The following is an 18508-nucleotide window of genomic DNA, read 5'->3' as shown; positions in this document are numbered from 1 at the left end:
AAGCGGTTGGGTCTAACACTTAGGAGACAGAGAGGGGCCTTTCCTCTCCTGGGCAGAAAACTTTGACTTGTGTGGAGCACCACGATGTGAATGCACAGGCCCTGATGGCCACTGCTGCTTCTACAACTAACCCCAGCAACATTCTGCAATTAATTTGCTTGTATCCAGCAACTTCATGGAAAAAGTTTAACTTTCACCAATAGCCCAGGATGAGTGGGTGCAGCAGGCAGGCAGTTGCAATTGCTACAGAAGCCTTCTCCCAGCGTGAACAAGCACCTGCTCAGCCAGGGAAACCACAGCCTGACCACCATCCAACTGGCAGCACGCAGCAGGCAGGGCTGTGCACGGCTGTACAGCACTGCCTGAGGGCCCACCACAGGTAGAATCATAGAATCACAGCTTGGAAAAGACCTCTAAGATCATCAAGTCCAACCATCAACCCGACACCACCATGCCTACTAAACCATATCCCAAAGTGCCACATCTACATGTTTACTGAACACCTCCAGGAATGGGGACTTCACCACTTCCTTGGGCAGCCTGTTCCAATACCTGACCACTCTTTCAGTAAAGAATTTTTTCCTAATATCTAATCTAAACCTCCCCTGGCACCACTTGAGGCCATTGCCTCTCGTCCTATCACTAGTTACCTGGGAGAAGAGACCAACACCTGCCTCACTACAACCTCCTTTCAGGTAGTTGTACAGAGCAATAAGGTTCCCCCCTCAGCCTCCTCTTCTCCAGACTAAATAGTCCCAGTTCCCTCAGACGCTCCTTATAAGACTTGCTCTCTAGACCCCTCACCAGCATCGTTGCCCTTCTCTGGACACACTCCAGCAACTGAATGTCCTTCTTGTAGTGAGGAGCCCAAACCTGTACACAGTTGGGCAGGTTGTTGCAGGACCCGGCATTTGGCCTTGTTGAACCTCATACAGTTGACCTCATCCCATCGATCCAGTCTGTCCAGATCCCTCTGCAAAGCCTTCCTACCCTCAAGCAGATCGACGCTCCCACCCAACTTGGTGTCATCTGCAAACTTACTGAGGGAGCACTCAATCCCCTCATCCAGATCATTGATAAAGATGTTAAATGAGACCTAACCCAAAACTGAGCTCTGGGCAACACCACTCGTGACCGGCCGCCAGCTGGATTCAACTCCATTCACCACCACTCTCTGCGCTTGGCCATTCAGCCAGTTCTTTATCCAGCGAAGAGTACATCCATCCAAACCATGGGCAGCTAGTTTCTCCAGGAGGATGCTGTGGGGAACAGTGTCAAAGGCCTTACTAAAGTCTAGGCAGATGATGTCCACAGCCTTCCCCTGATCCACTAGGCAGGTCACCTGGTCATGGAAGGAGATCAGGCTGGTCAAGCAGGACCTGCCTTTCACGAACCCATGCTGGCTGAGCCTGATCCCCTGGTTGTCCTTCACATGTCCGGTGAGCACACTGAAGATGAACAGCTCCATAATCTACCCTGGCACCGAGGTCAGGCAGACAGGTCTGTAGCTCCCAGATCCTCCTTCTGGCCCTTCTCGTAGATGCATGTTACACCGGCGATCCTCCAGTCATCTGAGACCTCCCCTGTTAGCCATGACTGCTGATAGATGATGGAGATACCACCACCAAGCCCCCCGCCTGAGGGCTCGCCACAGGTACTGCAGCCAAACGTACAGGGCTGCGGCCGCTCCCCGCCAGCCTGCAGCCGCCCGGCCACGCTCATCGCCCTGCCAGCAGCGCCGTTGTAAAAAAAATTTCTAAGCAATTGTTTTCCCTGTGAATCGCTGCCATTGTTTCATCAAGAATCACCCAGAAAACGAGTTTTCTGAGCAGTTGGCTGAGGAATAATTTTCAGAATAAGAAGATTTATCTCTGTCATTTGCAGAAATTTGTTTCTCTCCGTTGCAACTTCTCAGTATGCAAACAAGGTAGTTTACTACAAACACTCTAGATTAAGCACCAGAAGAGAGAAAATGTTATAGATTTTCGATTTAGAAATTAGAAAACAAGAGTAGCCATAACTCTATTCAGCTTGTGCAGTATTTAAATCTCTATTTCAGCTTTTCAATGTAAAATTATTTTTCTTCGTAAGTTATACAAGTCTAGTTTGCAAAAATCTTTTTCTTTGGGGTGATTTTGTAATGCAATCTGCACAACAAAATGACACGCTAACCTGAGGATCCACTTAGTCCAGCCTTAATCTCAAGCAGCAGCCAATAAAAAGAAAAAATTATGAAACCAAAACCATTCAAACTGTCCCACAGAAATGTCCTTGCACTTTAGATGCTCACTAAGGGGTACATGTTCAAAATGTTAGATGAGGGCTATCCAGACTAGATTCATTTAGAGGATCTGTGCATGTCTCCAGAGCAATGTTTTCTAAGATGAAAGAGTTGGCAGTGGACCAAACAAGATTATTTTAATTATTCCAGTTTCCCTCTGAATTTCCTGCCTCATTGCATATGAAATTTACTACCCCAAAAATGGAAAACTGACTCACCTAATGGGACAAAACTCAGGTGGCCTGTATTTTAGGACCCCTATTCAATCACACTTAGGCATGTGCTCAAATGCCCTCCTTTTTTGATGTCATGGTATAGAGAAACAGTAGCATTTCTAACATAAGCAAGTGCATAGCAAGGAATTGTGCATGGTGGGAAAGGGTTTGTGGAGCAGTGTCTGCAGCTAAACTGAAAGCCACGAGCATCCTGCAAGACATGAAACTAAGACCTCCCTATTCAACATGTCATAACGCAGAAAAACCAATTAATCTTCGTACAGAAATACCACATTCCATGGCTTTTAGCTGTGGTAGTGTTGTACAGTGGGCACAGTCTGGCTGGTTGTTGCAGATGTGGCAATGACAGCACTAAAGAATGTCACAGTAAAGACAATTTTGCTTAGAAGAGAATGCAACATTCTAACAGATAGCTAAAAGGAAAGGTGAAGGATAACAATATTTTAATTATTTAATGTTTGAAATGTTAATTTTCAAATCTACTCAGGTTCTATTGCCACTGCACACAGCAATAACCAATTAGGTATTCTGCATCACATCACTTATAAACAAAAAAAAGTTTTTTGCTTTTACTGAAACTGTTTTTAAAAGCTTATTGATTTTGACCTAAATTCCCTACTTCTCATGTAAATAAGAAGAGTGCTACTTGTTTTGACTCCTGCAGATATCAAATACTAGCAGCTGTTGTTCACCGCAGACAAATCATTTTCACAGCTCAAAAAAAAAATTCCTGTTTTGGTGAGCGAGGTTTGCTCTGTTCAGCAAGGAAGGGCATGGAAAGTCATTCCTCTCAGTCTCAGGTATCAGTCAGAATTGCCAGATAGATCACTTGGTTAGGATCTGTGCAATTAAAAAAAAATTTAACAGCAACATTTGCAACGTAATTCACATTCCAGTTTGCTGTTTATTTTACTTGATTGAGCTCTGCCAGGCACCATACACTTGCCACGCTTTTGACATGAGAGATCGGACAGAAACCAGTTTCTTCTGTGGCTGCCCTTTCTGATCTCAATTGTACAATTATAGCAATATTAGTCATCTCCAAGATTTTTATGAGACTGGGATAGCCGAACAGCAGAGTTTCTCTTTGAACTTCAGAAGAGAAGTGACACCAGAGTCTATTAGGCTTGTGAAACATAAGCTGACCTTTTAATATGTTGACCCATACTGCTTTTAAGAGCTACCAACGAATCCTGCAGTGTGGACAGATGGGAGAAGTCAGCAGTGGGGTGAGACCAGGGAAGGGAGAAAAACAGCAGGCTGACGAGGCAGCACTTTCCACATAACGTCCACAAGCTTACAGATATCTCAGGATTTTTGACAGAAAAAGTATACAAATACTTAGCTGTTTTTTACTTAGATCTAGAAGTAAGGGATAAGCATCTGAGTAACAGTAAAAGCTCCTACTCTAAGCTTCTGGCATCATAAGGCACGTTAATTGTTGCAGTTTGTGATGTTACTGAAGATCCTTTGTCCAGTTAGACTAACAGTTTAGAAGAAAGGTGAAACAAGCAACTTGCCCTTTGCACTTATTTTACAGGCTTTGCCAGATTTGATCAGAATTAAAAAAAAAAAAAAAAATTGTCTTTATATCCACATCCAGTCCAGATCCCTAATCATTTTCAAATACCTTCAATACCCCTTCTAGTCCAGTTTGTGAAATCCCTCCTAAAAGATGCAAACCAGGAAATTCTTAGCACCCTAATCTCCCCTTCCTCTATGGGCTATTTTGCCTACTCCAAAATACTGGGAAATCTTCTCTAATTAAGAATAATCCTTACTGCGATGCCTGAAGTTTGTTTCTCCTGCCATGACAGGAGGGTCTGACATCACAGCCTGGGAACGAGCTCAGCTCCTTTTCCCCACAGGTGGCAGGATACGTCTCAGCACAGCTGGCTTGTCTCTAACCTTCCCATCCTCCACACCTTCCCAGGACAGTGCCTGTTTTCTTCTAAGGCTTGATGAGAGAGAGAATGAAGACTAAAGGGCAAAGGTAACGAAGGTGTCAAGAAGAGACTGTTTCCCTCAGATGCTGCTAACAGACACTGAGCAAGTTTTTCATGACTTCAGAAATCCTTGCCTTCTGCTGCTGAGCTCTGTCCAAGCCTGGGTTCACCAAGGTTACAGGAAAAGAAAAGGTTGTACTTTTGTTGATCAACGCTGCTAAGCAACAAGTCACAAAAACTAACATTACTCTTCTCTTCCACTGGTTGCAATTAGAAAACTACAAAGAGGAACTTTGTGTCACAGATTCAGGGCTGAGAGAAACCTTTAGCAGCATGACTTTGCAACGCTAGGAGCCACACAGTCAATGAGAGTATCTTCTCATTACACGTACGTTACGCATCCCCAGCCATTGCAGTCTGCCACAGTGCAGGTCAGCTCAGTCATCTGAAGATAAAATAGTCTTTAGGTTATAATAAGTGATAATCTTTAGGTTATAACAGTCACAACAGAAGAAACAAAGCAAAAATATTGTTAATCCCTGATTAACTTTATGAATATTTGAGTAATTTAAAAAGGCGTGTAACTAAACTAAAGCTTTTTTACTCTACCAGTGAAAGAGATCTAAACATAAGAGAAAATCAAGACAGAGTAACTAACATACAGCAGGAACTCACTTTGCCATAGTATTTTAGGGAAAAATACAGGAATTTCATCATGCATTCTGGAAAGTGAAGCTTTTGACTTCTTTGTAATGAGTGAACAATCATTTACTCAAACTACAAGGACTTCTAGCCACTTAGAGCACAATTACAAACCAACCCATCTAATTCCAAAGGACAGGTGTCTGCATTAGACTAGTCCCACGCAACATACAAATCCAAAGTATAGAAAAGGGAATTGAATTTATCACTTTTGTAAACCTCACACAGTAAACACTGTGGATCACATCAGCTTCTGAGGCTTGCCAGTGAATTATTTAAGGTAATTCTTATCCTCCCCTGAGAGAAAGAAAGAGAAAAATAGACATTTGTCTTGCTGCTCCATAACACACCTTCTCCATAGACTACCATGAATGTCAGCTCCTCCCTTGCTTGTTCACCAGCTGCATCATGCCTTGATATGGCAGCAGGGAACATAATATGTCTACCATACTTCCATTCTAGACACGTACTGTAATTGCTGCTGAGTTTTCCACGTCAAAATTTTTATGCTCAATCCACAGATTTTATTAATGTTTTAACATGGGGTGGGTGGGTTATTTTTAACTAAACTGTAAGGAATATGACCATGGAGTATCTGAACTAGTGTTTGGAAGAGGAACCTTGTTGCTAGTGAACCTGTGCACTGTTGATTGTCCACATCATAAGTTCCAGGGGAACACACTGATTTTTCTTTAAATACATTCATATATAATATATTTAACCACTCTTCAAATAATGTGTGCTTTAGAATAATCCAGTGGAATAGTTATGGAAGCACTAAGCTCTGTAAAAATGTTTCTCACTAACTCATGGATAGTGTTACTTCTTGACTGTGCATCCAAGGGGGGAGCAATAAGAGCATGGCTGAGTAAGGAAGAGTAAAGGGTAGATAAGTATGTGCACACCAGTAATGAGAAAGACAATAATTTAATCTTGCCATATTACTTTCAGAATGAAAACTTTAGGAAAGAAACTGCATAAGGTTTAAAAAAAACAAGTTAATGTGTATTCTTTAGCTTTGCTCAATCGCCATCGCCCAAAATCTCAAGACCCACAAACAGACAGCCAACACACTGCAGATTTCACAAATAAAGAAACAATATATGTGAGAGGAACAAGACTGAACAAGCATGCATAACAGGAAGTACTACACTTACAAAAGGCAAGGGCAGATTAGATACCAAGGAAAAGTTTTCTATCACTTAAAGCAGGACATTACAACAGAACAGTAGTCAAGAAGGGGTCACTGGGTCCTGTCACTGAAAACAGAGAGATTAGATATGAAAGGAGTAAGTCACACTAAGAGCATGAACTTGCTAAGAGCATTTTTTCAACCTTAAGTAACATGGCCGTAAATATACACGGGGCTCAGAGTAAAGATGACTGAACTGTAACCCTTATACTCTACTGACCTGTTTCAGAGTCCTGGGTAGATCACTTGATCTCACCACACTTGTTTTTCCAGCTGTGAAACACCAGCAACATCTATTACACAGGGACCTGGTGAAAAGTTTCACACTTACAGATAACTGAAAGACTTCGTAGGGCACGAGTTTGTGTATCTGAAGTTTGCTCCTTGCCTCCCATATCAATTTGTCTAACAGTTTAACATACCTCTAGCTACAAACTTAATCTTGCTACTATTTTCTCATAAAGTTATATTATTTTCTCATACTGTTCTGCAGTAGCTGTGGCTTTAAACATTAACATGAGAGCAACTTAACAACTCTAGAAACTAGTATGTCAACATCCTACTCAACAGATTTGTTTACTCTGTTTTTTCAGAAGCCCGTTTACTTGAAAGACAATGTTTTAATGCATTTTACCCCACTTAATCCCACAGAGCTAGAAAAAATTGAGCTAGAAATGCTCTTCCCTATCTTGGGAAATACTGAATTTTTTACTAAATTGTAGCCCACCAGCTAAAGCTATGCAGTCCTTCTGAAGGCAATGCATTTCCCCAGCCCATGAGGACATCAACAAAACTGCACAATTAATTGAACAGCAGTTGACTCCAAAACATGTCACAGCAAAATTTTACAAGCTGTAAACCAATTTGATTTTCACATGTGAGGCTCAGTTCATCATTTGGACAGTACAGCTTTTCAATTTGGCACGGGAATCACTGAAAAAAAGCAGGGATCCTTATCTATCATGCCGTTTCCAAAGACCCTTTTCAGGATAAGGGTATTCCTCTGTCTACTGAAATATGAGGCACAAATGAACACATAAAGGCGGCAAATCTAATTTTCATTCAACACTCTAAGAGGAAAATGCAGTTTAATGAAAAGTACAACTTGCTTAAGCCATTGTACTGTCTTCTAAGAGTTCATTAGTAAATTAACAATACTTTAAAAGAAGCAACAAAATGAGAAAACAATGTTGGCCCAATGGCTTAAGCAGATTAACAGATCTGCATCCAGAAAACAAATACTGAAGAAGTGGTAAAACGTATTCTGCTTGTGCAGCCGTCATTTAAACAAAGCTGCAGGTTCTATTTTACTTGCTTGACAGCTCATATATAACAGATAAGGAAAACAGCAGTCCCTGACAAAAGGAAAAGTAATGACAATAATAAGGGTTTGATCTAACAGATAAGCGCAAATGAGGTCACCTCAAAAACTGTCACCTGAAACAAATGGACTATTGAAAAGTTCAGAACTCGCCAGTTAAAATGTTTCTGCTCTCACTAATTCATTTTCCACCTCACTGTCCTTTCTTCTACTAGGTACCATAAAAATACAGTTAATATTTAAAGCTGAAAGGATACAAAACATTGCATTTCATTTAGGGCACTTTCTATCACATTCAATGGAGACTGTTTAAATAGAAAAGAAACTAGAAGTGCTACATCTTTTTCACAACAACTCAGCACGGTCATAAAGTCCCTGTGCTTCTACCACCCCCTACATTCCTGCAGCTACTTCTCAGTAACTGATTGCAGCAATCCCAAATTACTCATTTGGGATGCAAAGTTTAAGAAATAGGAACAATGAGGTCAGAGCACTGAAGTTCTGACAATTCCTGTGGTGGAAACCACTAATAACAGCTACACTGGTATAAAATTTCTTAACAAAGAAATGCCTCGACTGTATGTCCCACAAAACACCACAATGCTCTTTGTAAGTACATCATTGTAAATACATGTGGGGATCATTGCTTTTAATTATGAAGTATTCTTAGTTTTCCTTGCAGTTTGCTTTTTACTTTCTGGTCGTACTTCATATTTTTAGAATAAAAATATACAGACAGTTACACAGACACCATCATACAGTGGGAAAAATAACTGAAATGCTAGCAAAGGATGGAGGTTTCTTCTGCGTTGTTTAATTTGTGCCACTTTGACAAGCCAAAGGAAACAAAATCCTCAGCATTTTCAACAATCCTTCATCTCTTCTGATAGCTGCCAAATTATACCTACACAGGAATCAAAATTGTGAAGCACAGAGGGCTAGCAGGAAAAAGTAAACTTAGTTGGGAACACAATGTAACAACTGGGACAAGGGGAAGGAAGAGAAAAAAAAATTACTCTGGGGAAAAAAAAAAGAAGGAAAAAAGAAAGAGGATCCAAGTAAACTAATTCATTGCTGCCCTGGAATTGTCTCAAAAATTCAGACTCAGGTTGCCAGAATTCAAATGCTGTGTGAAACACATACTTCTTAGGAAGCCAAACAGGTGAAACTGAGCTAAAATAAAAATTAAAGACACCATACCTTTTATGTATGTGTCCAGAAAATCAAGACTATAAAAATCATCACTTTTTTTTTAAGTCCATTCATGCAAGCAACAATAGATGCACAAAATCTCCTGATATTTTATTGGTTTTTCATCAGGTCTCCAAAAATCAACATTTTCCACTCTACCCTTCATATTTAGTAGGTACCACATGAGGTCTGCTTTCTAGATCATGGCTTAGGAAAATACTTCCTCCAGATCTGTTCTGAAAGGAAATGAAAAAAAAAAGAAAAGTACTTCTGGTTGCGCACAGTCATGTCTTCTGCAAGAGAGGGGAAAAAAAAAACCCACCCCAAATCCAAACACGACTGGGCATTTTGTTTGAATCCAAATAAACTTAAATCAGATCAGAAAACCTCAAACCTTTATTATTACTATTAAAACATTATGGACGACATTTGTTCCATTAAAAAAAAATCTAACTACATTTCGCTTTTTAGTTAAAACATCTGTTTAGAAACTGGGATGGTTAAAATTCCCTTCTCATAGTGTATAACAACTAACCATAGCTTCCAAACAGGGACCGAACACCACTGTATTCTATTTATATGCATACAATTTATTTAAAACTAAGCCTGTGATCAGGTGCTGCCAGGGGGTCCAATGTTCTTGCTGTCATTCAAGGTGAGAAAGAAAAAGCAATCCATACTGGCAACAGCTGATGCTATATTAGAATAGAAAGCTGCAGTGTCAACTGCTCTAACATGGTCCCGTAACTGGAACAAAACTCTGCACCACCACAAACCTTTCTCTCCCACCCTTCCCAAAACCAGTCACATTGACATTTTTGATCCACAGATCCATGGCATGTACAAATAGAAGACTTAGAAATGTACTTTCTTCCAATATATTCTGTAGTAACCTCCGAGTGAGTGTTTGGATTTGTCATGATCTTCACATACACAGAATTCTACAGTATTTTTTGCAGACCACTGGATAGGTATTCTATTAATGTCTGCTGTAGTAAAACATTTGAATCCACACAGAAAAAATATATTTAATGTTCATGTTTACGTAAAGCACTTAACAAGAAGAGAGTAGAATTTAATGCTTAGAGACCATCTTTGAATGCTTTCAGTAGCAGGTCAGCAGCCAGCCCAGGAGACAAGACACCACTAAGAACTTTTTCTTCTAGCAGTGGAATCTTATCCTTGACTGCCAAGTGACTCCGGAAATGTTCCAACATATTTTCCTGGATGAGATTCCACATCCACACTTTCTGCTGTTTTCGTCGTTTGGCAATCAACTCGCCACTAGTGAGCATGAGGTCACGAAACTCTGTCATTTTATCCCACATATCTGAGATACCTTCTCCAGTTTTGGAAGAGATGCGCATTACCTGTTGGATTCAGAAGAATTTTTAAAACCAAGTAACTACCGGGCTTGAGGGTTTAATTTCTACATCAGGTAGATTGCATGAAAATTAACAAATGCATAAGGCAAGCTTACTTCAATTCACTAACTTTATGAAACTCAAAAGAGTTTTGTGCTGCGCACGTTTTCTCTAAAAATAAAGATCTCTAAAATTGGGATTGTACTAACTATAAGTGGACCCTGAGATCCACAGCAATTGGGATAAAGAGGCCTTGTCCAACTACTTGTATAATGAGTGAGAATCATATTTAACGTGTCCTTTAGCTAAAAGGTACAATGTTGCCATTTTGCTTAAATGTAGAGTTAATGACATACACTGGTAGCTACTCTTTTGCCCTTAAAGTATTCCAGAAAGGAGCTATTTCGACTATTTTTTGCATTTTGTTTTCCAGACTAGGAACTCCTTTTACAAAAAATATTTCAGGCATCCAACATGATCTTCTAAACGGAAAAGGTTTTGTTTTTTTCAGAAAAGTCTCTCTTTCTCCAATCTAATGGATAGGATCTAGCCCCTACACATCAATATTTTCTTTCTTCCAGTTGTCAGACACTGCCATCACTGAATGAATCATAGGCTGGAAAAGACCTCTAAGATCATCAAGTCCAACCGTCAACCCAACACCACCATGCCTACTAAACCATATCCCAAAGTGCCACATCTACACGTTTTTTAAACACCTCCAGGAATGGGGACTCCACCACTTCCCTGGGCAGTCTGACCACTCTTTCAGTAAAGAATTATTTCCTAATATCCAACCTAAACCTCTCCTGGTGCAACTTGAGGCCATTTCCTCTCGTCCTATCACTAGTTACTTAGGAGAAGAGACCAACACCTGCCTCACTACAACCTCCTTTCAGGTAGTTGTACAGAGCAATAAGGTCCCCCACTCAGCCTCCTCTTCTCCAGACTAAACAGCCCCAGCTCCCTCAGCTGTTCCTCATAAGACTTGTTCTCTAGACCCCTCAGCAGCCTTTTTGCCCTGCTCTGGACACACTCCAGCAACTCAATGTCCTTCTTGTAGTGAGGGACCCAAAACTGAACACAGTACTCGAGGTGCAGCCTCACCAGTGCTGAGTACAGGTGCACGATCACCTCCCTGCTCCTGCTGGCCACACTACTCCTGATACAAGCCAGGATGCCGCTGGTCTTCTTGGCCACCTGGGCACACTGCTGGCTCATGTTCAGCCGGCTGTCGACCAACACCACAAGGTCCTTTTCCGCCAGGCAGCTTTCCAGCCACTCCTCCCCAAGCCTGTAGCGTTGCATGGGGTTGTTGTGACCCAAGTGCAGGACCCAGCACTTGGCCTTGTTGAACCTCATACAGTTGGCCTCGATCCAGCCTGTCCAGATCCCTCTGCAGAGCCTTCCTACCCTCAAGCAGATCAACACTCCCGCCCAGCTTGGTGTCATCTGCAAACTTACTGAGGCAGCATTCAATCCCCTCATCCAGATCATTGATAAAGACGTTAAACAAAAACAGAAAGAGAGACAGATTACTAACAACCTGTTTAATTCACTGGTCTCAACAGTTCTTCTGGGTCACATTTATCAGATGTGACCTCTCATCACATCTAGAAACAAAAATTACAAAATGATGGCTAAGCCTCAAGCAGTCCAGCTGATTTAAACTTAATTCAATGGGTCAATTTTAATAGCAGGGTAGAGCAAACCTTCTTTATATATATGAAGGGAGTGAGAGTGTGTATGTGTTTATTTTATATACATATATTAAAAATCAGTACTGAATCTTTTCCTTAGTAATTTATTGTAACCTTTTAACAAATGGAATATTGCATTAAAATTAAAGGCCCACAGGATGATAATTCCATTAATCTAGACATTGCATACACAAGCAGATCAGGTTCTTGCCCAAGAACTTTTAATATGTGAGAAATTTTTAACAAGTAAAGCAATAAAGGAAACACATGAAAAAGTGAAAGAACGAAGACAATTATAGGCTTCAGAGCATAAATGTAGGAGAAATGGCTAACGGGACATTTTAAGATATACATAGTTTACAAAAAGCAAGACAAGTTTGTACCACTACCAGTGTTAGTAATAGGTCTGCTAGTGCTGAGCTTGTAGCTCAGGACAGAAATCACAGGGAGCAGGACTGGCTTTGCAGAGTGTTTCATGTAGGAAACTTGAGATCAGAGGTGAAACAGAAACAGCAGCAATCAACTCTCTAGCACAGTGTAAATCTAAACAACTGAACTGAAATTTTTATAAAAGACCCCAGGGACACTAGAGCCAGATGAGACGGTAACAATCCTAACTCATTCAGCCCCTTCTTAGGGAAGGGGCAGGGGGGACACTCCAAACAAAACACCCAAACACACCAACAAAACCCAAACAAAACAAAAAACCACCCAAATTCCCCCCCAAACCATAGTGAAATACACAAACCTTTGGTCTCCAAACCTTCGAACGTTTGCGAAGTAGCTTCATAGCACTAACGTATTCAGCTTGTATTCTCCGTGCAGGCACAATTAAATCACCATCAGCTTTATTTATAGCAACTAGATCTGCCATCTCAATTATACCCCGTTTGATACCCTAAATGGAACATGGAGAGAAATCATGAATACCCCGAAGGACTGTGACACGCTGATTTAACCACAAAAAGCAGGTCAAAATGCTTTGCTAGTTTCTGGTGGATCCTGCCAAATTTGTTGTGTGTGCATGTGGTAGTCATGCAAGAGTAGTACCAACAGCCCCTTCCATTGCTAGTTATTACTCTACTTTGACATGAGAAAAGCAAATATGGCTATCAGGTTTCATACCTATTTCATGCATAAAGACTTAAGTTTAACCAAAACACGACCAAGTTTGCAAACCTATTTATACTGATTTCTGTTCTCCTATAATACACAGCTGCTCCTCGTAAATAGGCCAAAGTAAGTCAGAGTACAAAAATGTTACATCCTAATACTTCCAAAATCGGGGGGGGGGGGGGTGTATAGTATCAGATCCTAACTTTGCAATAAATTGATATAACACTGAAAAGGCTTCAACAGTAGCAGTGTAATTTACAAAATACTATTGACAGGGGCTTTCTGCACAGACAAATACTACGCCTTAGATTTAAGTTTCTCTTTCTAGTCCCAGGTAATGCTTAATAAGGGAAACTGAAAAATACCTGTAATTCATCTCCACCCGCAGGTGGTAGCAGCAATACAAACATATCAACCATATCAGCAACAGCAAATTCTGACTGTCCCACACCTAAAAAATTAAATCCAGAGCTTACCATTTCCTGCAAACTTTCAGTCACATTAATGACAGTAATTATGGCAGATGCCAGTACTGCACCATGAACAAATCCCACTAGCAAAGACAACATGAAACACAACAGTTTTTACAGAACAGTGTTTTTACAAACCATACAGAACTAGCCAATTGACAGAATGGGCATTCATTTTCAACCAGTAACCATGTATGAAAGCATAAGCAAACTCAAGGATGAAAGCATGCAAGCAGTAGCATGCCGCATTTAGATATCACAACAGGATAATGAAAAGAAAACCCTAAGCACATACCTACTGTTTCCACAAGAACAACATTGTAGCCTCCTCCTTCACACAGCAGAATGGCTTCATTTGTGGTCCTTGTTACACCTCCCAGCGTCCCTCTGGTTGGAGACGGTCTGATGTATGCGTTCATGTCTCTTGACAACTCGATCATCCGTGTTTTATCACCCAGTAGAGAACCTTAAACATTTAATGTTAAATTATCTCAAAAGCACAACACAGCCAAACTTTCCCCCTCCCTCCTCCCCAGTAAATGAGTGAAAAAAGACAAATTTTTTTGAACGAAGACAGTCAAGTAAGAATATCCCAACAACAGCTGTTCAAGACATTGCTGAGGAGTAGGAAGTTACTGCCAGGTTATTCTGCCTATCAGCAGCTGGAAAGGCCTAACAAGCAAACCGTACTGCAACCAAACACAAAGAATTTGTTCCAGGTCAAATGAATTCTGCAATTCCTTAATGGCTTTTTGATGCCTATGCACAGCAGGCCACACAACTACATGTTTGTTGCTTCTAACCAAAGGGACGAGTCTCTGCCTTATGATTCTGGTATTTGTTGATTATGGATTTTTTGTTTTGTTTTTAAGCAAGCTGACAAGCATCCCTGCCTTCCTTCTACTCATACAAACTTTAAATCGGATTCAGCGAGATCTACATGCATGATGAACATTCCAACAGACAAGAGATGCTCAGTTCTTTTAACTGATGCAGTCCTGGTATCATATTTTGCTATTCTGTTGATGCATCTTGAATATATGCATCCAAGAATACAGCCTTTCTTAACTCCAGGTCCTTGTCATGGTAAAGATCTCTTTCTTTTTTCCATAGTTACACGCTACAACATCTTCTCTGACAGCGCAGAAGCTGGAAAAAAGAATGATGTTCCCTAGCAGCTGCCCATTATAAAAAGATCAAAATCAAGGTTCTATCATTTATATCAGAGATACCATTAATCAAGCATGGTCAGCCTACAGTTTCCCTACAATTTTTGATTTGAGAGTGACAGATTACAGCCACACAACTTTGAAGAACTTAAAATCTAGGGAAAAAAAAAAATCAGGCTACAAGTCAGACAAATGGTCTGCATCAGGAGACCTTGACACTAGCGTAATCAACAAAAATCCAAAAATTCATATTAGGGAACTAACAAATGTTCCAAAATTCAGTCTGATCTACACATTCGGATTGTAGCATCCTCTAAATAGTTTTAAATTAGTATATGCTTCCTGCCCAATGATCAGCATTACCACCGCTGAAATTAACACAGAAACGAATGCCCCTCTACTCCTTCATTCACAGGGAAATAAATAAATACAACTAGCGAGCGAAAACTGCAGTTTCAGACCAAAAAAACTGTAAAGCAACATTTGAATAGAGGCAAAGACGAACCCTGACAAAATTAGGATACTGACACGTATTTCCCAATTTCATATCACACAGAGAAAAAAAAATGAAAACTTAAAATAACATTTCTTTTTAGCATTTTACTTGTATAGGCCCCCAACTTTTCCTACATTTGGCCCAACAAGATACTCCTATAGTTCACAAGGCATTAGAAACCTGAAACTTTAATTCACACTCACCACCACTTGTACTAGAGGAAGGATCTACAGCCAACACAGACACTTTGTATTTTCTTTCTGTAAGCATTTGCCCAAAGCATTCTATGAAAGTCGATTTCCCAGCACCAGGAGGACCAGACAACCCTAAAGAATATTAGGAAGAAAAAAATTTTGCTAAACAAATAATACATCACATAAACACTGTCAACATCTAAGTTGATAACAATTCATACTTTAGTACAATATCACAACAAAGGCAAATAAAAGCTATGCCACAACCTGTATCCCCAGCTAAGCAGTTGTAACTCAGCTGAAATACACTACCTTGGTTCAATCAACACAGCAGCGCTCACTTCACCAGCCCTCATCCTTCCATACCAACCTAACACCAGGTTTATCCAGCCTTATTTCCTCTCCTCCAAATAAATTTATCCATGCTGACTTATACTTCAGAACTTTAAAAACACCACATCCTAAAACTGTACTTTTTGGATTTACTATTTATAAAAGACACACTCTAAAAGCAAAAGCCCTTACCTTGAAGAGCTGTTATTTCAAAAAAAAAACAGGCAATTTGCTGACATGCCAAAGCATACAAACTAAGATTAGCTTGTTAACCTCCACCAAATATTTCTCACTCCCACGCCCAAGTTCTCATTCTTACTACCTTTGTACACGCACACGAGACACAACAGCTAGACATGACATACTTTAGTAGTCCATCTCTTCACAAGAGAAAATATTTTACAGTTTCCAAAATAACCAGGTTCAAATCTCCTCAGCTAACAAGGAGGCTGCTTTGAAGTAAGGCCATAAACCAGGAAGATAAATATTTTTACAAACAACTGCCCCCCCCCCCACCGAAGAAGCAGCAAATATTTCCAGAGCTCTTTCAAAAGCATTTTCCAGCTCAAGTCATAACTCTACTGACAACAGAAGTGATCTAGATTGGTTCCAAACCACGAAAAAATACTGATCCAAGATTACAGACCACGACGCTTAAAGAACAATAGTGACAACGAGTAGCAAGACTGCAATTCCATCAAAGCAACTACTGGACAGACATAAAAGCACTAACCCACTCTAAAGGCAAGTGGCTTTCCTTGATTTAACTTTTCTTGTTCCCTGTGGTAGGATAATACCTTCTGAAGGAGCACCTGGGCTATTTTCTTCTTCCTACTCTGAGTTGATTCTACAAGTGTAATGGCTTCTGCTAAACAGGCTCTATGACCCTGGATTAGTCCACTGTAAAGTCTGTCTACGAGTCTTTCTTCTCTGTCAGAAAGTCCCTCAATTTGCTGGTCACGGGCTGCCTGCTGACACAGCGCTCTCCTCAAACCACCTGATGAACACATCCATCTCGTATGATAGCGGCGCACCGGCCTAAGAGATTCAGCGCACGGGAAATCTGCGCTGGGAATGAAGTGACAGTTTGGGAAGTAAGTTCTTCTAGAGAAATAACAACGAGGGAGTCTCAGCAGCAAAGAGGGGATCTTCATCTTGTTCGGAATTAAAAGTACCAGAGGTATCGGTTCACTTCTGTTTGCAGACACCCTAAAGAGAAAAAAAAACATTTTTACTTCCTTCAAAACAGCTGTAAGGACTCTGGTGAAACCTACGCACACAGGCAACCGTGGGCTTTTATTCTACCCACACCTACTGTTTCAAACAAACAACGATAGCTCCGTCTTCCCACTGAAAAAACACAACAAAAAGCAGCTACGGAATCTTCAATAGCACAGCATCTCTTCATTATCATACGTAAAAAATAAAAATATTAATAATCAATTTTAAAAATGTTTAAATAAATACAAGCAGATAAATAAAAATCACTGATAAGTAAAACAGTCTCTAAGAGCACACACAGTACCCTAAAAATCCAGGAAGGAACCAACTCTTATGCTCACTGAAATTGCTGTATATTCTATTTTCACGGCTGCAGGGTTTTTTAAAAACTATTACTCAGGATGAATTTTTTACACCTTACTTCCAGAAGGAAAAAAAGGGGGGGGGGGGGGGGGGGGGGGAAGAGGTCAAGACCCAAGAACATTCGGAAACAAACTCCAGGAGCCGACACCAAGCAGCAGGTGCACCGGGCACAACCCCCCGCTCCCCGGGGCCGTCCCGGCCCCCCCCCCAGCACCGCCACACGCCGTGGTGCCCCGGCCCCACCTGCGGCCCCCGCCTCCCGCCGCCGGGAAGTGACGCCCTCAGGCGGAGCCGGAACCCGCCCCGCCGAGGGGCCCGCCCCGCCGGCGGCCCGTCCCCGGGCAGCGCCGCGCATGCGCCGGGCGGTCCCGCGGTGGGGGCCCGGAGGATCGGAGCAGGGATGCGGGTAAGGAGGGCGGTGGGGGCCGCGATCGAGTCCGACTGGCCTCCACCGCCCTCCTTGCCCATCGAGTGGCGGCATCCCGGGAGACCGCAGAGCCGGGCTCGCCCCTGAGAGGAGGCGGCCGCCGCGCTGGCAGCTCTCCGGTTGTACCGAGGCCGCACTTCAGCAGCTGGCTGATCCCCTCCCCCAGGAGGGGGAGAGGGGCCTTCGCCTTGCTCTGCTCCTGCCGCACCAGACTCCGATGAACGCACATCCTCGTCTGGGAGCGACCCGCACCCTGCCTCCAGGTGATCTCAGGAGCCAGCTAATGGACGCAGCCCCTGCAAAAATAAACGTTCTCCGAAGGAACGTTAAAGACCGAAGAAATACGCTGTAGGTGCACAACTCAACAGTGGCAACCAAACCTCTTTTCAAGTCCTCAAGTCTCGTGTGTGCTCCTTCTCGTGAGTACACAGACATCCATGTTGATGTAAGAACAGTTTCTTTGTTCTGTCCTTACAAGGAAGGATGTTGCAAATCATCACTTCTCTCCAAGCCTGAAATATTAAAAACATGCAGTCTGAATTTGTGCACAATAATTTACTTTTCCCTGATTTCATTTCACATACCAGGGAGGGAGAAGAAATGCTTAAACCCTCCAAGCATGTTTATTAAATCATACTTCTTTTCAGTAGTCATTTTGCCAAGTTAAACCTGATTTTTAAAATTTCATCTCATGGAACGTTGGTTTGGTGTGTTTTGTTTTGTTTTTAAATTGTTATTATTTCTTTAGCCGTCTTACTGTCCCTTTTCTGCACCTCTTGTTAAAGT

The 18508-nt window shown here is 41.5% G+C and overlaps 1 protein-coding gene across 2 annotated transcripts; it reads right to left on the bottom strand.

Moving 5' to 3' along the window:
• Positions 1-6127: 6127 nt before the first annotated feature.
• On the bottom strand, positions 6128-17592 carry MMAA (metabolism of cobalamin associated A). 2 transcript variants are annotated; one of them, XM_075421076.1, is made up of 7 exons: positions 17539-17592; positions 16445-16920; positions 15388-15510; positions 13815-13985; positions 13415-13500; positions 12682-12831; positions 6128-10239 (listed from the first exon to the last, which is right to left on the bottom strand). In XM_075421076.1, the coding sequence occupies exons 2-7, from the start codon at positions 16863-16865 to the stop codon at positions 9952-9954; spliced, it is 1239 nt and encodes a 412-aa protein (XP_075277191.1). In that variant the 5' UTR covers positions 16866-16920; positions 17539-17592; the 3' UTR covers positions 6128-9951. The 2 variants fall into 2 exon arrangements, with proteins under 2 accessions (XP_075277191.1, XP_075277193.1); XM_075421078.1 differs by lacking the exon at positions 17539-17592 and adding an exon at positions 17237-17312.
• Positions 17593-18508: the final 916 nt, after the last annotated feature.

The sequence above is a fragment of the Opisthocomus hoazin genome, chromosome 5 (genome assembly GCF_030867145.1).
Source record: "Opisthocomus hoazin isolate bOpiHoa1 chromosome 5, bOpiHoa1.hap1, whole genome shotgun sequence".
Classification (NCBI taxonomy): Eukaryota; Metazoa; Chordata; class Aves; order Opisthocomiformes; family Opisthocomidae; genus Opisthocomus; species Opisthocomus hoazin.
The sequence above is the reverse complement of the archived record's forward strand: the minus strand, read 5'-3'. Positions and strand labels throughout refer to the sequence as shown.

Coding starts and splice junctions, on each gene's coding strand:
- MMAA (XM_075421076.1), bottom strand. CDS start 16,865: ATGAAGATCCCCTCTTTGCTGCTGAGACTCCCTCGTTGTTATTTCTCT. Junction 13,986..15,387: donor TTCCTCTAGTACAAGTGGTG/GTGAGTGTGAAT, acceptor TAAATGTTTAAG/GTTCTCTACTGGGTGATAAA. Junction 10,240..12,681: donor CGAAGGTTTGGAGACCAAAG/GTTTGTGTATTT, acceptor TGAATCCAACAG/GTAATGCGCATCTCTTCCAA.